The sequence below is a fragment of the Cyrtonyx montezumae genome, unplaced genomic scaffold, assembly GCF_038088225.1.
Source record: "Cyrtonyx montezumae isolate F1298 unplaced genomic scaffold, pur_monq_1.0 scaffold_10, whole genome shotgun sequence".
Lineage (NCBI taxonomy): Eukaryota > Metazoa > Chordata > Aves > Galliformes > Odontophoridae > Cyrtonyx > Cyrtonyx montezumae.
Window position 1 is genome coordinate 41,869,439 of NW_027071826.1, and position 23,570 is coordinate 41,893,008.

At 36.0% G+C, this 23,570-nt stretch overlaps 1 protein-coding gene across 3 annotated transcripts in view; it reads left to right on the top strand.

The window, feature by feature from the left end:
• The window catches only part of LOC136060503 (carnitine O-palmitoyltransferase 1, liver isoform-like), a 39,058-nt gene extending 17,171 nt beyond the window's left edge, over positions 1-21,887 (top strand). Inside the window, exons 14-22 of one of the 3 annotated variants that reach the window (XM_065755083.1) lie at positions 366-500; positions 1,656-1,808; positions 2,230-2,334; positions 3,178-3,270; positions 16,078-16,163; positions 17,474-17,576; positions 19,372-19,509; positions 20,044-20,216; positions 21,695-21,887. In XM_065755083.1, the coding sequence (XP_065611155.1) occupies positions 366-500; positions 1,656-1,808; positions 2,230-2,334; positions 3,178-3,270; positions 16,078-16,163; positions 17,474-17,576; positions 19,372-19,509; positions 20,044-20,216; positions 21,695-21,887 (1,179 nt within the window). Of the gene's footprint in view, positions 1-365; positions 501-1,655; positions 1,809-2,229; positions 2,335-3,177; positions 3,271-4,696; positions 6,554-6,831; positions 6,985-16,077; positions 16,164-17,473; positions 17,577-19,371; positions 19,510-20,043; positions 20,217-21,694 lie in introns of those variants that run through there. The other 2 variants (XR_010623368.1, XM_065755082.1) reach the window with 2 other exon arrangements.
• The last annotated feature ends 1,683 nt before the right edge of the window (positions 21,888-23,570 follow it).

Genomic DNA, 23,570 nt, shown 5'->3' on the forward strand with positions numbered 1-23,570 from the left:
TGAAAATTTTCTGGGTTTCTTAACTACGACTGTGTTAGTTAAGAAGCCACTGAACTTTGTGATAAGCTTTTTTTGATAGTTTTTGAATTGGGTTCTTTTTATGACAAATCAAAGTAGATTGGATGTAAAATGTGTAATGTAGTCTTTGCTAGTTTGGTCATTCTAGAAGCATTTATCAAATTACATTATTCATTTTGTTATTTTTTTTTATTTTCTTAAGACTGCTAATGGTGGCCTACTAACAACTTAATGTTGCTTAATTTGTGGAGTGATTCATATCCTGTGTGTTTACCTTGAATGTTACCATTGATTAAGAAAGAGAGGCGTCTGACTAAACCACTAAGTCTTATTTTTCAACTTTCAAGGACATGGGAAAATTTTGTTTGACATATGAAGCCTCTATGACACGCTTGTTCAGAGAAGGCAGAACAGAAACTGTCCGTTCGTGTACTGTTGAATCGTGTAATTTTGTTCAAAGCATGAAAGATCCAAGTGAAAGTGTAAGTTGACTGTGCTGATTTCTATTACAGTCCTAAAGCATGTGGTTAGGGCTTCTTATTCATGTAAGTTTCTGAGTAGTTTTTAACATTTAACGAAAGAGTGATGCCTTGTTCTGAGAGTGGAGGTGTAGCGGCAGGTAACTGTCTTCATCCTGTCAGTATGGCAGGAGTTGAAGGCTATACCAAAAGAGAATAACTACTCAGTAACCAAGTAAGCCGACTTTTGTGGATCTCAAACTCCGGAAAACTGGTAATATTTGTGAATTTCTCATTATCTGTCAAGCGAGGAATGTCATGCCAAGCTCTTAGCTCCCTTTATTTGAGGTATGAGAGTTGGCTCTCTTAAGTTGCTGCTGTAGAGTTGATAAGTTTGATTTAACAGAATGTGCTTAATTTTTGCATTCAGTGAGGCCGTAGAAATATCTTAGAAATACCTTACAATAAAATGTTAAGAAGACACATTTTAGTTTTAATATGGTAATTAATATGGTAATTCTGACCTGCCATTGTGAAACTGTTGAATTTATAGAAGTGTGAACTCTTCCTAATGTGCATATACACACACATCCATTCCTGTGATTATACTGTTCTTGCATTTTTTGATCGGTAGCTTATTCACACAGTCTGGAAAGCTGTGTGGGTAGATAGTTTTGCTAGTATACTCTGATTTTAAGTCAGTCTTTTTTTCTTTTAATACTCACTTGCTTTTACTTCTTGCTTCTTACGTGTGTTTTTGCATGGAATTTGCATCCTCCATAGACTGTCCACAGAATTTTTCTCTAGAATGCCAATAATAGTCATGCTTAGCATGACTGTCAGTGACTTATAATTTTTCATCCTGGATACAAATAGGCTGTTCATAGCATCCTGAATAAGTGGCTGAAATAATGGATACTGGACCAAAGTGGCAGGTTACCATATTTTCAGTGTTGCATTCAATATTATAAAATCTTAACAAAATAGATATCTAAAAGTGAGTTTGAGACTGGAATTTTCTCCCTTGCGTTACATTCATATGCTGTCAGTTTGCTTTCAAAAATGCCTCTTGCAGTTCCTGCCTTTCTTAAACCACATTGAGGCTTGATTATCTATAGCTTTCTAAGAAGCTAAATAGTATTCACTTTACAGATTTTTTTCATCTTTTCTCACTGTTAGAATGAAAAGAAGCTGAAGTTATTCCGACTTGCAGCTACCAAACACCAGCACTTGTATCGTCTTGCCATGACTGGTGCTGGCATTGACCGCCATCTGTTCTGCCTGTATGTGGTTTCCAAGTACCTTTCTGTGGATTCTCCTTTCCTCAAGGAAGTAAGTGATCTCTGTTGATCAGTTACAGCAAATAATCATTTGTTTATTTAGCATTTTCCAGCATCTGCTTACGTATTAATAGGACTCTAGTTTTCCTCAGAAGGAAGATAAGAGTATAGATAGCGTGGCTTAACATCTTACAGCTTGTTTTCATTTTCTTTTTATGTATACACTTACCAATTGACTTTCAGTAATACTGTATGAAGGTTTGCATGGAACATGTAATCAGTATTGCAAGAGTTCAGTTGTTTCTTTTAACACTCCCAATTATTCATTCCATTGACATGCTACCTGGAGTTATCTTCTAATATTGCTTCACTGAATATATTTTAAGGTGTTTTTTTTAACTATTTCTTGAGAGTTGCATGGTCTTAAGCAACACATTGTGCTTGATTGTATCTTTTTTTTTCACCTAATAAAGGTTTTGTCAGAGCCTTGGAGACTGTCAACAAGTCAGACACCACAGCAACACATCGATCTGAAGAAGAATCCCGAGATGTTATCTTGTGGTGGTGGATTTGGACCTGTATGTTTACTAAATACAAGTATATCTTTTAAAAACACTTTTGTTTCAGACTGGTAATTTCTTAATGTTGCACACTGAAAGTGCAGTATACACTTAGAATGTTAAAAACGTCACCTTTTTCCCTTGGCCCACTACAAAATGGATAATCTTTTAAGAACTATACGGTTATCAAATGTGACCTAGGTCTCCACAGCAAGGAGTTCTGATAAACTGGGGATACTGTCACAGTCCCTATACCTAAAGATTTAGTATGTCATACTACTATTACAGTGACAAGCACTTTTTTTACTTAAACTAGATTTTCAGGTTGGGATTAGTAGAAAGTAATTATTTCACCATTCTGTGTTTTTTATTTACAATTGCTAATTAAAAAAAATAAATGGTTCATGCTTTTCTTGAATTAAGCTACTCAGATTGGTCTGCTTGTCTTCCTAAATATGAGTAGTAGCTAGGCTAAGAATAAAACAGTTTTATGCAGCTTTTGTGGACCTCCAAGGAGCTAGTGTACTGTGTGAGTTTTAATGAGCTCCTGTAGTATTTTATCAAGATTTGAATGTAGACATGGATAATATTCTTCTAACTCTGTTAGACAGACTTTTCTATGTGGTAGGTTAGATTCATCTGTTTCAAAAAGCATTTCTATTAAAAGAACTGTGAGAGATCCCAGGACTACTCTTTGGCACTTGTAAGTCAGGGTAATTATGGAGTATTTTAGTTGGCTTGTCAAGCTGAAAGCTGGCTTTGTGAGCTTTAGTTGGTTGGTTTGAAAACTTCAGGGATTGTGTAGGTAGTGAAGGAAAGGTAAGTTCAATATTTCTTCTTGTCATTTTCTTCTTCCTTTAGGTGGCTGATGATGGTTACGGTGTTTCTTACATTATCTTGGGTGAAAACGCCATCCATTTCCATGTCTCTAGCAAATTCTCTTGTTCTGAAACGGTAAGGGATGATCCTTTCTTGTTCTGATATCTGCTTGTAAAACTCTTTGACTCACTGTCTACTAAAAATTTAGTAGGACTTCAACATACATTTGTACTCAGCTTTATCAGCATATGCTGTATGTTAATGTTCTCAGCTTTTATAAATGTAGTGACCTTGTGAACTGCGGAAACAATGTAATACTTCACCTTTCTGTCCGATGCTTAAAAAAAAAAAAGTCTTAAGGTTATGTTTGCTCACTTCTAGTTCCCTAGAACTTTTGTGAAATGATTCATATCTGTCCTGCAAGCAGTAAGATGGGTGTCTCCTGTTTTTTGTTATTACAGTTTAGCTTTGATGTGCCTATGGCTGCAGTAGTAAAGATAATACAGTGGTATGCTCTTTATTTTTTAAATCTCCTTGGTCTAAATAGCTCTGACAGAAATTGCATAAGGTTTAATCTGTGCTTGGGAAACTTAATTATCATGATTTATCAGAATAATACCCAATAACTGAAGTGTAGTGATGTTGTCCATGAGTATCCTTCTGTTGCAGAGGTCAGCACTGAGTGAGCTTCAGTTTGTCCTTCCCCTTTGTTTTATGACTAACAAACATACTCACTTTTAGCAGGATTACATAGACCTTAACTTATCTGATGGATCTTGATGCCTCTGGTTAATCATTAAATATTAGAAAATACAACTTTGTTCATGTGTGGTTCAAGTTGTTCTTACATGCCCTTTGGTTGATACGTTGTATTTCCCTGTACTCTTCCTTTTATCAGTCAAGGCAAAAGTCCATACAGACAAGGCAGAGCTTTATGTGCTTGCCCGTGATATAATTAGGGTTTCCCTGTAGTAGACTTTATAATGTAGCTAATGATTTATATTTGTACTCCTTATTTCTTCCCTGTACCATTAATCTGTCTCTTGGAATAGTTTCTTACTGCTTAAGTAATTGTGATTTTCATCGTACATACTCGATGTAGTTCTTCTAATGAACTCAGGATTCCAGTAGGAACTCAAATGGGTTTTTAACTTTTTCAGTATCTTTGGGTTGTTTTACATTTTCCTTGCATTCTTGAGAATTGGTTTAGATAAAATAATCTTGTATTAAATAGATGAATAGGTGTTCTAGTTTAGGTGTTGTTTTTTTTTTAAGTAATAATTTAAAGCAATAGACACATTTGATTTCAAAAGGAATTCTCAGTTCTGTGTGTAGAAACATAAATTCATAATGTAGAATTTACTGGTCAGGAATAGCATAAACCTGGATTAATTTATGTAGCATTAGAATTTTTGTAGTTTAGTTTCCCTGTTCTATGGTAATATATATGATCTGACTCTATGAGTCCCAAAGTTACAAAATGTTAAAATTCTTTCTTTTGCTTAAAAGATGACTGTTACCAGGCTGCACAGCTCATTGTGGTTTTGTTTTATTTATTAAGGATTCTCATCGCTTTGGAAAGAACATCCAAAAAGCAATGGTTGACATCATGGGTTTGTTTCAACCTAGTAAAAACTGTTCCAAATGACTTGTGTTATTGCCACGAAGCAACCTCCTGTTGTTGGGATGGGAACTCTTCTGACCAGTGAATAAAAGCAAGGCTTGCCGAAACACTAGCTGGTGAAGAAACTGAGTTACAGTCCTTTTGATCATCTATAAAAACCTTAGCCATGGTTTGAATGTTTCATTATTATTATTATTTGAGTAGTTTGGAAGAATTTAGTTCCACAAAGGGTGACTTTTGAAATCTGGTAAGTTTCGAGGGATGAAGTATACCACTATTGCATGAGGGCATGTATGTTCTAGCTCCTGCAGTTTTCTCTTATTTTTTTTCTTCTTCTTAAAATTATTTGAGTCTACTTGTATTCCAGAATGGAAGGGATGAAACATCAAATCTTAAACTCAAAGCCTTCAAAAGATCTGATTTGGTGTGCATTGATAGCAGAATGTTCTGCAGAGTGTCTGCTGCTTTATTTCAACAGTGGACAACGCTTGTGGCTGTTTACCTTCATTAGATTCTCTCAAGGTAATTTCTTCATAAGATTAAAAAAAAAACCCAAACATCATCGTGACCTACTGCAACACACCAACTGGTGGAGTTTTTTTCTTTTTGGAAAGAAGTACGTGCTGCAGTGAGTAGTAAAATATTATGCAAATTAGCAGGTATCAGACTTTTCTTATTACTTACAAGCATGTTTGCTACGTGATTCATTTTTAGGTACATAAAAAACGGACCTGTGTGCTTGTTCATGCCAGTGCCTTAGTAAAAGAAATGTCCTAAACACAGAAGAAAAGCTTACGCTGGGAGTTGGTTTTACATTGCTTTTGTGGAGGGGGAAATAGTAATGCAGATCTGGTTTTGAAATCATAAATTGGGTGGCTATAAGTAGACCTGAATTTGTTTGTGTATGGTGCAGCTAGGTTCAAAGCTCTAATGAAATGATCTCCTATTATCTGGCAAAGGCCATTCTCTAGGAAGCACAGGAGTTAACTTTTCAGAGCTACAGATACTTATGATCTCATTTAGCTGAATGGTATCAGTGATTCACTGAGAAGAGTTTCTGGGTCCCAGGGAATGTAAATATATTTAAACTCAAACCTGTCGGATAATCTATGAACTAAGGCTGCATGTAGAAGCTGAGCAATTGCAATTTGCCAGCTGAAAGGACAAGGGACTACATGGTCAGCTCTCTACATGAAACAGGCTGTGAAGGCAATGGAAAATAGCTCCAGAGTGGGGAAATTATGGCCTCAGACCTCTGCTGGGAGTGGCCCTTTGTGTTAAGCGGTTTCTGAAGGATGCAGCAAAAATGGGAGTGGGAATAGGGCTGACAATTTCACTGAAAAGGGGGCATATTTGTAAATGCATAGGTAAAATGATTACTAAAAAACTGAAGTAACTTGAGGTGTGATGTTACTCTTCTTCAAACTTTATCGGTGTCATTACTTTTTAGATCACACAGTACAGTGCATTAGGGCAGATTTATTTTTCTGGAAGAAGAAGGTACACAGTATTTAATTCAGTAAATGTTTCTCCAGAGCTACAGTAATTTTGAAAGCTCTCTGGGGTTGCTGTGAAGCTTCTCATTAGCATTTTTCATTTTTTTGGATTTTTTTTTTCTGGCCAGTATTTCTAACTTCATATGCCTCTTCATGGTTGTTTGCTTTTCCACTCTGATCTAGCTATGAAAACACTTGTTATGTGTGTGTTTGAGGTGGAAAACCTCAACAAAGGTTCTGATTACATTCGTAAGCAAATACAGGCTTACATAAACATAGGTTCCCCCATAGGAGTTGGCCAAAGTTCATAAGTTCATAAGTTCGTAAGGTTGGAAAGGACCTATAAGATCATCTAGTCCAACCATCCTCCTATCACTATCTCTACCCAACTACTAAATTAAGTCCTTTAGCACCTCATCTAAACGCTTCTTGAACAGTGCTAGGGATGGTGCCTCAACCACCTCCCTAGGCAGGCCATTCCAGTGCCTGACCACTCTTTCAGAAAAGAAATGCTTCCTCAGGTCTAATCTAAATCTTCCCCGGCGCAACTTGTGGCCATTCCCTCTCGTCCTGTAGAGACGAGAAAGACACTCATTATTTGATTGGATGAAGTCTGTGGGAAAGGAGACTTTAATATAGGCCTTACTGCAGCTAACATATACCAAATTAGTGCAATGATGTTATGGGTGATGTATTTTTTTCTTTGGAGCTGCAGAAATAATGCACTGTTGTTTTTTTTGTTGGTTTTTTTGTACTGACCACTTACCAGTCTGTGCTTAGATTAACACAGGGCTTTTAGGATTTTCAAAAACAAAAAAGAGTTTAGATTTGACTCTCAGGTTTTAAATGTTTCATGTCTAATTGTATTTAGTGCAGTTATCAATGCAATTTTACATTCTTAAAGTATAATTGGCACATAAAGTTGTTTTATTGTAAATGTTTAAAGTAGTGTTAAATTTATCTTTTTTCTTTACTTTTTTTTTTTTGAGTTAGATCGTAATTCCTAAACAGGATTTTATTTCATTCTTTAAAATGTCAACAGCATGTAAATAAAATAGGCTTTTCGGATGTAAATCTTAGAAATCCACAGTGAATGTAGGCTGTTAATAATGAATTAATTTAAAATGATGTTCGATATTGTGTACATACAGTAAAACTACTTGCTTTTTTGCTCAAAAGCCATAGGAATGTAATTGAAATTACTTAGAATTGAATGAACTTTCTAGTACAGTGTACTTTATTGTTGATGTCTGTATTTTAGAAAAGCTATTCATACATAACTAAACGTTGAATCGCTTGTTATCAGTTAGTGAAAAGAGCTCTAAGTGAGGGATGGGTAGGTAGTAAAAGTCAGGTTGGATAATAATAAATTAACCTGCTTCTTAAATACCAGTGTGGAATTGATTGAATCCTTTACGTATGAATTTGCAGAATTTATCATTTCAGCCATTTAATGTGATGGAATAGCAGGAATTTGGTGCATTCAGAGGCTGCCATTGTCCAGGACTAAGGCTATTCCAAACTGCATATTCTTTTAAGGGCTGGGCTTCTAAAGGACTGTGGGGTTATGCAAGCCTGACCTTGAAAGGCATTTTTCTAATTCAGCCTTTGTATCAATTGCTTTCTTGTATAAAATGTATTACTTTAAGCTGTTTTTTTTATCCTGTTCACTTACTCTACTTCTGTGGTTGGTTATTTACATTCACTTGTTTGTCTCAGTGCTCTACCGTTTCCTGTGACTTCAAAAAATAAAATAAAAGTTTCACAATTATCACTACTAAGTAGAATGTTTAGTGTCTTTTGTATTTTCTTTCCAGCTCCCTTGCTGTTACTGGACTTGTGAAATCATTGTAGTTGAAAACAATTGGGGGCAAAGTGGCAGGGCACTCTTCAGTTTAAGAGGAGTTTTATATGTAGCTACTTTGCTAGTTAACAGAGAATGTGTTAATGGACAATTTTTCAGGTTCAGTAGAAACAGCGTCAGTCTTTAGGTAATATGAGGGGTGGAAACAGCTGCTGGAGTTTCTCTGAAGCTGTCTGCCCACAGGTGGGGTAATCAGTGCTGGTTTTGGCAGTGAATGATCTGCAGGATCTGAAAGACAAGGCAGTGGGGAAGTAATTCAGGCCAAGGAAGTTAAAACTTTATTTGCTTGATCTGAAGATTCCTAGTACCTGCAAACTCCTTAGAAATCATATTAATAGCAGGGGCTACTTTGGGACAGTGTTGTTGTGTGTTGTCTACCCTGCAGAGGTTTGCTTTCTGTTTCCAAATTGCCATTATGCATCTGTATATTAAACTTGACGGAGCCTTTTCAGAGGTTTGGCACTGCACTTGTACGGGCGTTGCAGCCTCCGCTGCACGGATGGACACAGCATCTTGTGCTCAGGTAACGTTGCTGCCGCTGTCCAGCCGGTGCACGGGATTAACCGGCTCGTACTGCCGTGAACGTGCTTGTCGGGGTGAAAGCCGTCTCACCCCTTCTTTTGCAAACACCAAAAAACAGCGGGGCGCCGCTCTGGACAAACTGCCGCGGCCTATTAGGCAGCTGGAGCGAGTTAAACCGCAGGCGGTGCGCGTGCCCGCGGCTCCCCGTGAGGAGCGCGCCTCCGAGCCCGCGCGGGTCGGCCGCTGGGCGGCGCCTCGTAACGGTCGGGCACGCGGCGTGCGCCTCGCCCCGCTGAGGCGAGTAAAGCTGCTGCTGCTTGCGGGGTGCACCGGGTGCGGATGGAGAGCTAAATTAGCGATCTTCAAGTTAAAAAGATGCGCCTGCCTGCCTGCGACTATGGAGGATCAGATATTGTTTGACATCAGAGCAGCTCTGGATGAGGGATTTGTATCTGAAGCATTAAATCAGAACGTTCCTAATAGTTCTGAAAACTTAGGTTCGGAGCCGGCAGTAATCAATAATGCTGTTGAAGAAGGATTGCCACCTAGTCAAGGCAATCAGTTATACACTATAAATGTGGGAGAGGCTTTGGTGGATCTCTTCGAGTATCCCCTATTTGCTGAAAATCAGAATACAACAGCAAATATTGGAATATATCCGCACGGAAATGGCAGCTGTGCCAATGAAGATCTTGAAAAATATAAAGCGTTATATCTTCCAGAAGCAGCTGAATACCCACGTTCACCTTACGTGCCTTCAGACGTGGTCGGTTTCCTTTCTTCTGCAGTGACCCAGCATAAAAATAACAGTGTTCCAACTTCAGGCGCTTTCTCTTCAGAAGGAGCAGTCAATCAAAATGTCGGAACCGTACCTGTAAGATGTGTGAATTAAGAGTTGGTGTGTGTGCTTGTTTGCAATTTAAACGTGGAGGATCGCCACATACAAACCTAAGATGGGGTCTGCGTGATGTTTGAAGTAACATCATGAATTTTATACTAGAACAGGCTCAGTGGTAAAACACAGAAATAAATCGGTTTCCTCTCGCCATAAATAACACGCAGTGAACTTCCAATTCTGTTTGCTGTTCTTTCTTTGCCCGTGTTTAGCCCTATTTTTAAATGGCTGGTTATTTTGCTTGCTAAGGAAAAAATGTTACCATGCAGTACCCGCTTCAGTTTTATTTCTTACTGTTGGCATTAGCAGCTGTCTGGTAGTCATACAAAGTGGAAACATCATATTAAATTTGTCCTTCAGTTCTACAGGTGGCGTGCTTGTCATCTGAGAAGTCTGACTGAGCTTGAAATTAATTTATTTGCGATGGTAAACTGTGGCCTGTGTTGTTTGAATATCTGTAGAAGTAGTTTTGTGAGTGGCATGCTTTGAAGGTAGCATCTTCTATATTGAATTAATTGCTATCTACGAAGATGTGCAGCACTAAGCTTTCAGTGATGGTCACAGGACCAAATCCATTTGCTCAATGCAGACTGTTCCTTTGTAGAATACTTAGATGCGTTTGTGTCTTAACTGTTGTGGAGCATCTGAAGAAATCACCTAATTCAGCTTGTGCTCTGTAGGCAGCTTCTTGAGGAACTCTACGTTTCCTCTGGGAAGATACTTTGAAATAATTCAGCACACCAGTTGACGTTTCTTTTCCTTGTAAATATTTTAATGAATGTCACTGCTCTAAGATACAGAAATTCAAAAAGGCATTAAAACCCTCCAAAAGCTAACAAAAATCACTTCATTGAGAATGGGACTGATGTTTTGTTCTTTTTTTTCTTGCAATATCCCTCCAAGGTGCCAGACTGAAAGTTGAGTGGCAGCTGCGGAGTATCTCCCAGTGCCATTTCATCTGGAGAAGTCTACCTTGAAGTTAAGCTTACATGTTTTACCTTGCTTCCTGATTTCAGTTTATGGTTTACAAAGATCTCTAGCTTCAGAGATTCTTTACATGAATGTTCAATGTTATCAGTTGTTTAATAATCAAAATCTTTGATCTTTGGATCTGTTAATAAGTTTCAAATCTCTCAGGAGTCTATACAGTTAAGGTGTAATAGTTCCTTTCTTCAAAGTCAAGCTGTAGGTAACAAAAATGTGTTTGGCTCACCTCTTCTGTTCAGTGGTCTAATCGTCTAGTATTAGAACAAAATTACAATCGTGTTATGAGTGCTATTTTTACTGAATTAAAGCTGATCTGCTGTTTCTATGCTGCTTGCTTATCCCCCTGAACTACGGTCTGTATTAAGCAGGGAGCAGGGAACATACATGTGGAAAGAAACTTGCCCGATTCAAGCAGTCTCAGTTCTAGTTCGCAACTACACAACAGTTGGTTTCTATTTGTTCTATTTCTGTTCATTTGCTCTATTATTAAAAATTGAAATGTAGGTATTAGGTATGATGCTCTTATAGTTACAAACTTATTAGATCTAAACCATAACTGTATGTTGAACTGACGAAGTAGAAGTAATATTCACCTGTCAGTAGTGTCTGGTAACGCTGGTTATTCTGCAGCATTTATGTGCCGAGTTTTAATCTGGAAATGGAAATAATTTCCAATTTTGAAGATTGCCATAAATCAGTTTTTGTTTATCTGTGTGGATTGGGTTTTTTTTATTTTTTATTTTTATTTTTTGAAGGAGATGTGTAATCTATAAAATAGATATAAATAAAACATTGTTTTCTTCAGGTGTTCAGATCATTAATACCTCCAGCTGAAGGTGGGGATAATGGTGTTTATTATGATCAGTTTGAAGGAATCCAAAACAGTCCTATGGAGTCAAAAAACTTGCCAGATTGCTTTAATGGTAAGTGTACATGTGACAGGCTGGGATTATTTATTTTATTATTTTGTCTCCTCTTACAGGCTAAGAAAAGGGTGTAAATATCTAAACAAAACGATTTCTGAATTTGGGAAGTTGCAGTATGAGCCCCTTCCGTTGACATTCATAAAGCTAAGAAAGTCTGGCAGGAGAAAGCTTTGAAGCAGATCAGTGTTAGTTCGTGTATGTTCTTGTTGTTTCAACCACAAAGTTCAGGCTTACTTTTGATTTTCCCTTGTTCTTCATAGTGCATTCAGTCTCCCAGCCATCCTTTGTACAGTAGGAATACATGGTCTTTCAGCTTGCTAATGTAATGTCATTGCTAAATGAATTTACCAGACGGTCATGATAAAACTTTTAGAGACACCAAACGCATATAGAAGCCTTTTTTCCCCAAATCTTTTATAAGAGAAAATATTTAATATTATTTTGTAAGACTGTAACACTGTAGTGACATCAAACTCTCCTCATTACTATGAGTGAGCTCCTGGCATTAAAAACAAACAAAAGCAAGGAGATGCCTTAATAACAAAATTTTCTTTATTTTGTGTACAAGAATGCTCCAGTGGTGTCTATGGCTTGCCTCAGACCAGTGCTTCTGTCTATGTAGAAAGAGTAAGTACACGTTTGACTATTGAATTCATGGTGTGCACTTGGAATTCAATAAAGATTTTAAGGAGTGCATGTTAAGGTATAATACTCATTTTTTTTTCAGGCTGAAGTAAGAGATGTAATTAGAAATGTTACAGAGAATCACAGCGATGGAGCAGTATTTCAGAGTTCAAATGCTGATGAGTCTAACTGCAAGTTATTAGCATTGCACAGTGTAGCAGAGGATCCTGGATATTTACACAGAAATGATTCCAGCCCCCTGGTAATTTGTCTGGTAATTGATTGAAGAGTTACATGCTAAAGAAAATGTTAACTTACTTGTACCACACACACATCAAAAATTCCATTTAGTTCTGTGTCAAGACTGATTAGACAGTGCTTTTCTCAGATTCAGAGACTAAATTTTACTCAGTTGAAGTGCTGTTTTTTATATATATAAAATGTCATTTTTTATTTCAAGACTACGTACAGTAATATGAAGATTATTTCACAAGTGGAGTGAAGTTTGTTCAGAGTAGGGAACTGGATATTAGGCTGGCTAGAATGTGTTTTGCAAAAGCCTATGGAACAGTTTAGAGAACCAGGAGCACATTTCACCCTAAGCTGAGGAGTTTCTGTATTACAGCTGCTTTCAAAACCAAACAAATTGAAAGCCTCAAAAAGCAGACATCTTTGTGTATGATGATCCATGTGTCTGAGAGACTCCAGTCTGTGATGATGCGAATTTATGAAGCATGTTACTCTTACAAAAACTGTTCTGTGTATATACTTAGGAGTACAGTTTCTTAGAAGGAAGGTTATCATTATTTATTTATTCCAGATGATCTGCCAATTGGAAGGAGGTACTCAAATACTCTGTATAAAGGATTGTGACACACAGGATCTAAAACCAATTCATCTAATTCCACAGTATGAAGACCGACATAATTATCTTCAATCTGGTAAAACCAAAGTTAAATTAATCTCTAGCATGTCAGGTAGCAGATCATAGTTAACATGCAAATGCACACGTTTACTCTTAATCAGCAATGAGAAGAGATGAGACAAAGCTAGGTACAGCTATCACAAGTTATTTTACTTTATTTTGTAGTAATTAAAAAACTCTAGGCATTTAAATGTTATGAAAATGATATAATGGACGTATTGAATGTAATTAAAATGTGTAATACACAGATTAATTTCTCTTATGAAGCGTGCGTAGCATTCAGCTCTTGCATATAGTTGCATTTACCCTAGCATACCACGAAGTGTCACTGTTTCACAATAAGCGATCAATATCATTGAGGGCTACTGGGCACGCGTTAGCTTTGGGATTCAAAATGTCCTAGAAGTATTTCTTTCATTCATAGAACTTGAAATTCCATCCGTCTTTTAAAGCAGGTGATTTCTGAGATCTCGAAGTTAATTGTTCAGCTATTCAGATGTTTAGTGAACAATGCATTTTTATCTTAGAAGTAGCACTATTTCAGGGAGGTTTCAGTTTATTTAAATATTTCTTAACCCAGATTATCTTCCATGGAAACATTATTTCTTCATTTATTGATATCTTATTATTTCAGTGGCATGTGTCAATCTCACCCTGAAAACAAAGCCTTTTATTACTAGGCACCATACACGCACTGTTCTTGATGTGAACGGATGCTGAGTGTTTGAATCTCAGCAGATTATGGAGCATGTTTGTTTATTTTTATCAAAAGAGTAAACCAGGTACATTTAAATTAAATAAAATGTGCCTATATAAATCCATCCAAGCTCTCATTAATTTTCTGCAATGTTGGGGAAAAAAAGTCTGAGGTGAGGACTGACTTCTTGTTCGAGTTTTCGTTTGCCCAAGCTTTCAATTTACTAATCTCAGTAAGTAAAAGGTGTACGTCCAGACGTTGTATCTAAAATTTTCTTTAAATGTAAGATTAATCTTATAATCTCAGTAAGGCTAATGGAGTAATGTTTACTCATTTTCTTGAATGTAGTGCCTCACTGAAACTTGCACAGAATTCTATACTTACAGCCATGGATTTCTTAATAGGTCTTTAGTTGTTTCTTTGTTGTTGTATTTTTAATAAGCAGAAGATGTCGGTTCCAGGTACTCTCTCAGAATTCTGAAAATTCATAAAATAACAGCTCAGAATAAACATGTTTTGATCATTTTTCATATCAAAATATTAGAAGTCTATGCTGTTTCTAATTAAATGTATTTGATATCATAGAGTATAAGCATCTGTCTTTTAGCATTGTTAGCTAAAAAACTGGTGAAGAGTTGAGTTCTGTAAAGCAGTGTTCTTGTAGTATCAGCTTTTTTTCTAATTGAAAAAAACTTTCCTGAAGAAAGAACTTTGAGGTCCTTCTTTGATACAGTTGTAGAGTAAGTTTGATCCCCAAACTAAATTGTAGGAGATAGCATCTGTCTTTTGTCTGCACTGTCTGTGGGTTGTTATTGTGTTGGGTTTTTTAAAATTATTATTTGTTATTAATATAAAAAGTCGAAACTACCCATTCACCTATATGCTTAATTCAAAAAGTTTTATGCATAGACTTAGCTTTATACATTGATTAGTCTGTTAAATGTCATCTTTCCAGATGTGGGCAACGCTGTAACAGCTGTGCTGGGGCAGTTTTTGCCTGTTTCAGATTCAAACAAACAAGAGGTAAAGAAGCTTCATTCTTGTTACATATGAGGCAGAGCATAAACTTTTCTTAATATAGGTTCTTGTGTCTAATGTCAGGAAGTAACATATGCATTTTCTTAAGACAATTTATCTGGTTTATGCAGCTCAGTTTTACAAGCCAGTGCACTTTCTTTGTACAAAGTCTTCTGATTCTTTAAATAATGACAGAATTAAAAATGCACTTTTCCATTAGAAAAATAAATTTAAGTTTTACAAACTTGAATTTGCTCTTTATGTAAATTACATTATTTCTGAGAACTATTCTACAACTCTTTTGAGAAGTGAAGGAAAACACACTGACTTTTACCAGAAGGAAAATATTTTCTTCTGGTAGGGTTTTTTTATGCTATTCTTCTTGACTAGTACTTAATAGTCAGTAAGTCTTTATAATTTTCTCAATTATTATTTGCTAATGAATTGATAGAACTGTATTTCAATTTATTTTTAAAAACTAATATGAAAGACTAAAGATCCTTGTGGATGTTTGATTTCTCTTGTCACTTCCAACAGAGGTGGTAGCAAAAATCGTTGCAGATGTTTACCTGTTAACTTGTGATCTGTGTTAAATGTATGCAATGTCAGTACAAACACAGCAGATGGTTTGTGGGTAACAGCCAGCCTCGTAAAAGAGGAAATTAAAAACCCAAGGGCCATATGGAGCAATAAAGTATAGAGTCTTTAATCACTAAAAGCAGTGTACTGACAAATTGGTGCCTAAGCATTCTAGAAATGTAGACAAGATTGCAGTTCTTTCTACTAGTTGTTCTCTAGATTTCTTCTCTTGCTTTAAATATATTCATTTTCTTCTTATCAGCAGCTAGATTAATCACCAGTTAAAATAACTGTGATTCACTACTACTCACAGCACTTCCTTGTACCTGCTTTACTAGGCTATCATATGTCTGAAGAGAAAATAATCTGTTTTGTTGGACTGTAGAGTAATACTTTTTTTTTTTAATTTGTTTAGTCTTCTACCAATTAGAATGCCATATTGCAGCTGAACATAAAGTACATCATGAAGTCACTAGCCAGTTTCAATTGATTACTGCAATTAAAAGCAACTGAACTTAGAACTCAGTAAACTGAAAGCAGCATGCAAATACTGCAACACTGGCAGCTGCTCTTAATAATTCTCATTGGGAGAAACTGGTATCCTGATACACTGAGGAGTTTTTAAAAGGAAATGTGTGTGCTTTTGCCTTTGTACTTCCATGAGTTTTATCACTATACATGGCAAAGCATCCTCAAAACATTCTCTTTGTGTAACTTTTTTTAACTCACAGAAGTCTGTTTTTAAAATTTAATGTAAGCAAACTGTATGTATTTTGTCTCAAACAGTTTGAACATGAGTACTTACGATCAGTAGCTAGCACTTCCACTTTCCACCCAGAATCAAATCTGGAAATGAAAATGAGTTCAGCTGGGTAAGATGCTTGCAACACTTGGTCAGTTATGAATTTTGAATTTTATGCTTGCAAAGACTCCTAGACATCTTTGTGTAATATAGCTGCTTATCATGCAATTTTGTAAGAGTGATTTGTGTATATATCATGGTAGCCATTATTCCATGTACTGGTGGTCAAGGCTTTCAGGCCTTCTTAGAATCAGTGTAACTGTGCTGTAAATGTCTGAAAAACATTTAATTTTCTGAGTTAATTGACAATTTAAAAAATATAATGAATGTGTTTTTATGTATAATTTATGTGTGTTTATATTTCTAACACTAATGGGATTCTTTTAATAAACCTTAATTGCAGATCATTTTTAAATACAAGGCAGATGCAAGCCTGGTGTGATAGATTAGAGTGCTTTGCAGTTGCACTGCAGTTGCACTGCAGTTACTGGGTTCTGACTGGTTGCTGACCTGCCCCTAGTACTGACAACTAGTAGATAGCAGGAGATGGTCGTCTTTTTGTCACTTGTTCTGCAACTCCCCATTTAACAGCACTGCAATTGGTGAAGGAAAAAAAAAAAAAAAGAATGTATCAAATTTCCAGAAGTATAGACCATTTTTTTATTTGTATATTTGTTTATTTTCCTCCTCTTTCAATCTGTGTAGCCTACCTTTTGTTTCAGGGATTGCTAAGTCTAAGAAAGCATGCAACTGCACAAAATCTCAGTGTCTTAAATTGTAAGTAATAGCTTATCAACTTTTAGTAAATATTAATAGCAGTGTATATTTGGAAGGATAAACATACAATACATGTATTCTAATGAACAAGCCATATGGAGCAGAAATTGCTCATCTGATCTTTAGTTAAAGATCAACGATTTATGTCAGTTAGTATCAAACAAATTCACAATTCATTGTAGAGTTGTGGATGGCTAATATAATTAAAAATATGGAAAACAGAAAGAGAACCTAGAAGGCATTGATCACAGTGTGTCTAGAAAATCATTTATAGAATGAAAATGCTGTATATTGAAGTATCATTACTCTATCACTTCTGTACATAATTAATCTACAAACTATTATGCAGTGCTTTTATTTATGCACGTAAATAAATAACTAAAATGCATAGAGGTTTACCCGATGATTAAAAATTGATTCATTTATAGAGTGGGTGTATTTCACAGTATGTGAAAATGAACAAGAGAGAGAAAAGGTCTCTGCATGTGTTTGGGTACGATTAAATAACAGAGGAGGGGTGGGAACTATAAATTCTTCCTTGAAATAGAATAACATTTAGAACCAGTTTTCATTTCTTAAGTTGTGTTTATGTGTTGGTTGTAGGTATTGTGATTGCTTTGCCAGCAGTGACTTCTGCAACAACTGCAACTGTAGTAATTGCTACAACAATCCACATCATGAAACTGAACGATTTAAAGCCATTAAGGTAAAAGACATAAATACATAAATAAAATACAGTATATATCAATATCAGCTTTGTGTATGAAAAATACACTAATATTGTTTTTTCTCTGGTTATGGTCTTTGAAATATGTTATTTTTTTATACGAAATATCACCAACTGCTGCTGCTAGATTTTTCTTAAGCAAAAAAATAACATTTTTCTTTTTTAATTTACTTTTAAGGAGCCTCTGATTCTTTTGATTGAAACTAGTGGTATGTTAATGGAAAGATAATTTCCATTCTTGAAACAAAATGTACAACTCCAAATTTAATTTTAGAAAATGTTTTCACTGGAAGGAAATTTTTTTCCCAAAGTCAGAATTAGCTTGATGATGTTGGTTGATGAAAGACTCAGTATGAACTCGTAATGTGTTCTTGAAGCCCAGAAAGACAACCATATCCTGGCTTGCATCTAGAGAAGCACCTAGAGAATTGTGACCCACAGGTTGAGAGAGTTGATTCTTCCCATCTGCTCTGCTCTCATAAGACCATATCTGGAGTATTGCTTCCAGTTCTGGGTGTTCCAGCACAAGAAGGGCATGGAGCTGTTGGAGCAGCTCCAGAAGAGGGCCATGAAGATGTTCAGAGGGCTGGAGCACCTCCCTTGCAGGGACAGGCTGAGAGAGGAGAGCAAGGGCTCTTCAGCCTGGAGAAGAGGAAGTCTGTGGGGACCTTATATAGCAGCCTTCCAGTACGTGAAGGGGTCTACAGGAAATCTGGGGAGGGACTTTTTATAAGGGCATGTAGTGACAGAATGAGGAGAAATGGTTTTAAACTGGAAGGAGGTAGATTTAGTCTTGATATTAGGAAGAAATTATTTACTGTGAAGGTGGTGAAACACTGGAACAGATTGCCCAGAACAGTTGTGGATGCCCCCTTCTTGTAAGCGTTTAAGTCCAGGTTGGATGGGGCTGGGAATGACCTCGTCTAGAGGGAGGTGTCCCTGCCTGTAGCAGGGGGATTGGAACTAGATGGTCTTAAAGATCCCTTCCAACCCAAACCATTCTATGATTCTATGAAATTATCATTTTCTAAATTATTATTTTAATTGGCAGATCTTTTGGTAGCTGTCTGTGCTAGTCTTTCTGGTTGACTAAACAGCAATGCAAAGGTCATGCTCATCACAGCAATGCTGAACCATTTACTTTTGAGAAGCAGTGAGCCAGTGAGCCTCTACATTCAGAAACTGACTTCATTAGTGGAATATTGAACAGTATGGGGGCAAACTTTTGTACATTATCAGACCACACAATCTGGGCAATAATTTATTTTATACAAATGCATATCTGTTGTGTAATGTCTAAAGTGAAAATGAAACGTCTTAAACTACTGAACTTTGAAAGAAGGAGATATTGGTGGGTTTGTGTTTCTTGTATGCAGCTCTCCAGTGGAATAGCCAGTGCTTATTTCTGCTTAACAGCTTTGTTATGGACCATTATATGGTTAATAATTCTGAGATGTGCATAGGTGTATATGCATGGGTTCATTTTTCTCTGAGAGCTCTTTGTTTCTGGTGAAAGTAGTATCAGCAGAGAGACAAAAACAGCCCCAGAAGAATAACAGATGTGTGAGCCATATAGGCTATTCCATAAAATCGCGTCTGATCTCACCCAGCTCGGTGTTCTTTCTGAATTTCTGCTTTCACACGTTTTGGAAAACTTACGTATGTTCCTTATATCACCAAGTGAAAATAAGAATTTCTTCGTTAAATATTGGATATCATTTAGATGCTATAGAACAGCCTTTGAATGGCTCTTAATGTAACACCCCTTTTTTAGGCATGTCTTGATAGAAACCCTGAAGCTTTCCTACCAAAGATCGGACAAAGCAAAGTTGGAGATATTAAACCTCACCGTAACAAAGGATGTAACTGCAAGCGTTCAGGATGCCTCAAGAATTACTGTGAGTGCTTTGAGGTGAGTTTGTCAGGTTTTCCTGTCAGTGGTTATTATGTTAACATTGATTGTATTCTGTAAACAGTAGTCTCTAAAAAGAACGACTTATCTCTTTGAATAGTTCATCATAAAAAAAAAAAAAATTATGTAAGGGAAAGCTGTCCCTCTCTTGTCATGTCTTGTCATGACTTCAAATAATTCTAGCTGAAGTTGATCAGTTAAAATGTTCAGTATCATGAGCTCTCAGCCACTGCTATACTCCAGATGAAAAGAGGAATAGATTTCTGCCAACTCAGATGGTCTTTGCACAAACCACAAATTTATGGGGGCATTGATTTGTCCAGTATACGAAGCAAAGAGAATCATCATTATCCAAAAAGAATTCTGGGAGGAACAGACTTGCTTCCTAACACTGATACTGATGGGCTCTCTCTGAGAGTACCCAAAGCACACACATCTATTATAAGCCCTGGAGATATAACTCCAGTCGTTGCTCAGGTGTATGTTTGGTTCCAGTTTTATACATTTTTATTCTAAGTATTCTATATTTGCCAGGCTAAGATTGTATGTTCATCTATTTGCAAATGCATTGGTTGCAAAAATTATGAAGAATGTCCAGACAAAAGAATGCAGCTGACCATGCTAAACTACATGGACATTGGAAACAATGACGAAAATAACCCGTTTGCGACAACGTTTGAAATGTTACCAAAATTGGAGAAACACAGGTGAATATTTGGGAATATAATAGATAATAATACACTGACCTGACTTCATTAATTTTTCATGTAACCATTATTCATAGAATCATAGAATTGCTCAGGTTGGAAAAGGCCTTCGAGATCACCAACCTAACCTTACTACTTAACTCTAACAACCCACTGCTAAATCATGTTCCTGAGCACCACATCCAAATGGATTTTAATTGATAGCTGATTATTATTAAGTAATGGATTTTTATTGTATTTATCTAAGAAATGGTGACTGAAATGAGAGATGGCTTATATAAAAGAAATCAGATAAAAATCAGTTTTTACCCTCTTAAGTAAATAAAAAATATCTAAGGGGAAGGCTGTTCCTATTCTTTAGGAATATAATATGAAGAGTTCAGGGATATGAGTTCTTAAAAAAAACAGCACTTATTTTTGTACTGATTACATACTCAGTTTTCTTCATTTCATGTTTCCCATTTATTTCTTATAAATCTTGCCCTTAGAAGTATGCTAATATGTTTGTGGATTTCAGTTCATGACTGTATTGATACCACTTCTCTTTTCTTCCTGTCTCTTCTTACGTTGGCACACCACTTGTCAATTTGATTTTGGCAATTTGCTTGTAAAATTTTTCAGGAAGGCCATGCCAGTCTAATGTTTTACTTTCTAATGTAGTTGTATATTTGACTGGTTGTTTTTAGTCATTGGCTTAATAAGTAGAATCTCCTGTTAATTGCAATTCAAATTAATTAAAAACCCTTTTAATTGATTTCAGTGAGATTTACTCCAGGCTTTAATATTCTCAATTTTCATGCAGTATTTTCTTTGCATCAACTGGTGCCTTGAAATTCTTTTGCTAGCTCTGTTGAAAAAACATTCTGATGATCTCTTTTGAAAATATCTGAGTAATATCTGTTGTGTGTAATATGTAGATTGGACAGATGGTGCCAATAGATGGAGTGTTGCTATTAATGTTACAGAAGGAGTTATAGTGTTAACAACTGGTAGTTTCTTTCAAAGAAAATTTGTTAAGGTGCCATTCAGGGAATCCCTGAGGGACTGGATTCTATTTCCTTTAACAGCACTTGTCTGATACATTTAGCACCTCCTAGATTCTAGCTAAGGCTTTTAACATGTTTCTTTGTACATGATGTAGGTTCTGGGTAACCCTTGCTTAAGGAAATAGAGGTTTTTTTTGTGTAACCTTTCCCTGTCTGCACTCATTGGTTAGCATTTGCATACATCAACTCTGTAGTGTGAACACAGTCTTCCATGTGGTTAATCAGAAAAACTTAGAAGCAACTATTGGAAGTAAAAGCTATTCAGTGTAAAACAGATTTCTACAGGGATGTGTATTAACAGGAACAGTGCAGCTAGTCTGAGTCAGCTCTGTGCATTCCAACTCTTAGATAAGAGGATTGCAGTTTGCCTTTTAAATTCTTTTCTGAATTTAAACTGGATATATTTCATATTAGTTTCTTTTTCCGTGTCAGAGAACCAGCTGTATCTATTTCTTGGGAAGATGTGAAAGCAACGTGTACTTCTCTCCTGGTGAAAGCTGAAGAGGTAGAAAAAGGAGGTTACTCTGTCTGTCAAGCTGAATACATGATCATGGAGGAATTTGGAAGGTGTTTATCCCAGATCCTACATGTGCAATTAAAATATGGAAGTCTGAAAGTTGAATAATGTTTAGCATATTTTAATGTCAGTGAGTAGTAATATTGATATAGTCGTAGTCTAGATGACCTTACCTTGAATTTTTGTAGGACTACTTTCATTGACTTCAGCTGTATTTTTTCTGAATTTGCTGATGTAAGTGAAACTTGTGTTTTTCTGGCCCAATTTTTCAGTTTTCACATAGATTCTAGTTTAAAGTAAGTTTAACTTAATATGACTTCGTTGAATGTTTATGTGAGTGGAGAGCCAACAAGCACTGAGAAAGAAGTTGCTGTCTTAGTTTTGTTGTTATGTGAATTGTGAAATGATTCAACTTCCAGTGATGGTAGGCAAATCTGCTAATTTAGCTTTGTGTCTTCTCTGATTTAGCAACTTATTTCTCTTATTACTGCCATATTGTCATCTAAATGATTAGACAGATTATATAAAAATTAATACTCTCTGGTTTTAGATGTTTTGTGCTAGTTTAATATTTGCTTGGTTATTTTTGTCTTTTAAGCTTGAAAGAATAAAGATATTTTCTGTGTGTGTTTATTCATAATGCTTGATGGGATGCCAAGTATGATTGCATGCTATTTAAAAATTTATTTAATAAGAAGTAGGGCTTTTTTAATGAGTGGTAGTTGATATATGAACGAATTGGATTGTATGTCTTTGTTTTTAACAACTGCTGCTGGGGATTGCTGAAGGTCGCTGGAGAAAATGTGTTCTTAAAGTGCACCGAAAGGGATGTGGTACCATCTTGATATATCACTTCTTCCTTGATCCTTCACTTCCTAGGACCAATTCCTTTTATTTTGGAATTAATATCTACATTAAGGCATTGTCTTAAAAATATTTATCCCTAGAGAGAGTTACTGTGAGGTCATGAAGTCAGAAGAGCACACGCAGCTTGGGGAATCAATAGACTCCAAATAAGTAAGTGAAGAATTAAAATATATTCAAAGTGGAGAAGGAGAGGGGTGGGGAAGTTAAAAATAAAAATAAAAAAATTCTACAGCCAAACATAAAAATTAAAAGTGCAAGCTGGGGAGAGAGATAAATGAAGTGCAAATAGCAAAGTAAGGAAAATGAGTTAAACAAGACTTGAGCTACAGCTTTCAGCAGTACCCTTAGGCAAAAGCTGTCTCTGATTTTATTTTTAATATATTTTTTTATAAAAAATGAGCAAGCCCATGGGTTCATAACTCCATGAACTAACTACATTTTAACCCCTGCAGATAAAAAGTCCAGATCTTTTTAAAAATGACAATATTTCAGCTAGAAATCTTCCCCCCCACACTTTTTTTTTTTTTAAGATGGATAAAATTGAGATTATTTTGATGGATACAACTGCAAAATTATTTAAAGCAAACATTCTCATCAAATATCTTTTTTTCAGTTTTTAACAATGGATGTATCAGAGTACTTAAAAGGCTTGGTAAGTTGTTGTTGAGATCTCCAGTGCAGAGGCAAGTGGGGAGGGTGAAGTGTAGTGATAACTCAAGTACTGGCAAATAAATTTATGGATTTGATACATTGGCTGAACAGGCCTATGAGCAGCAAAATATATGCAGCCTTGCTTTCCATTTTGATAACGGAATTTGAGAATAGGTTTTGAGATTGCAAGAAAAAAAATCCGATTTTTGGTTTATTTGTGACTTCATTTGCAGTTGACTTAAATACAATATTTGCAAATTTTTAAAAGGAACG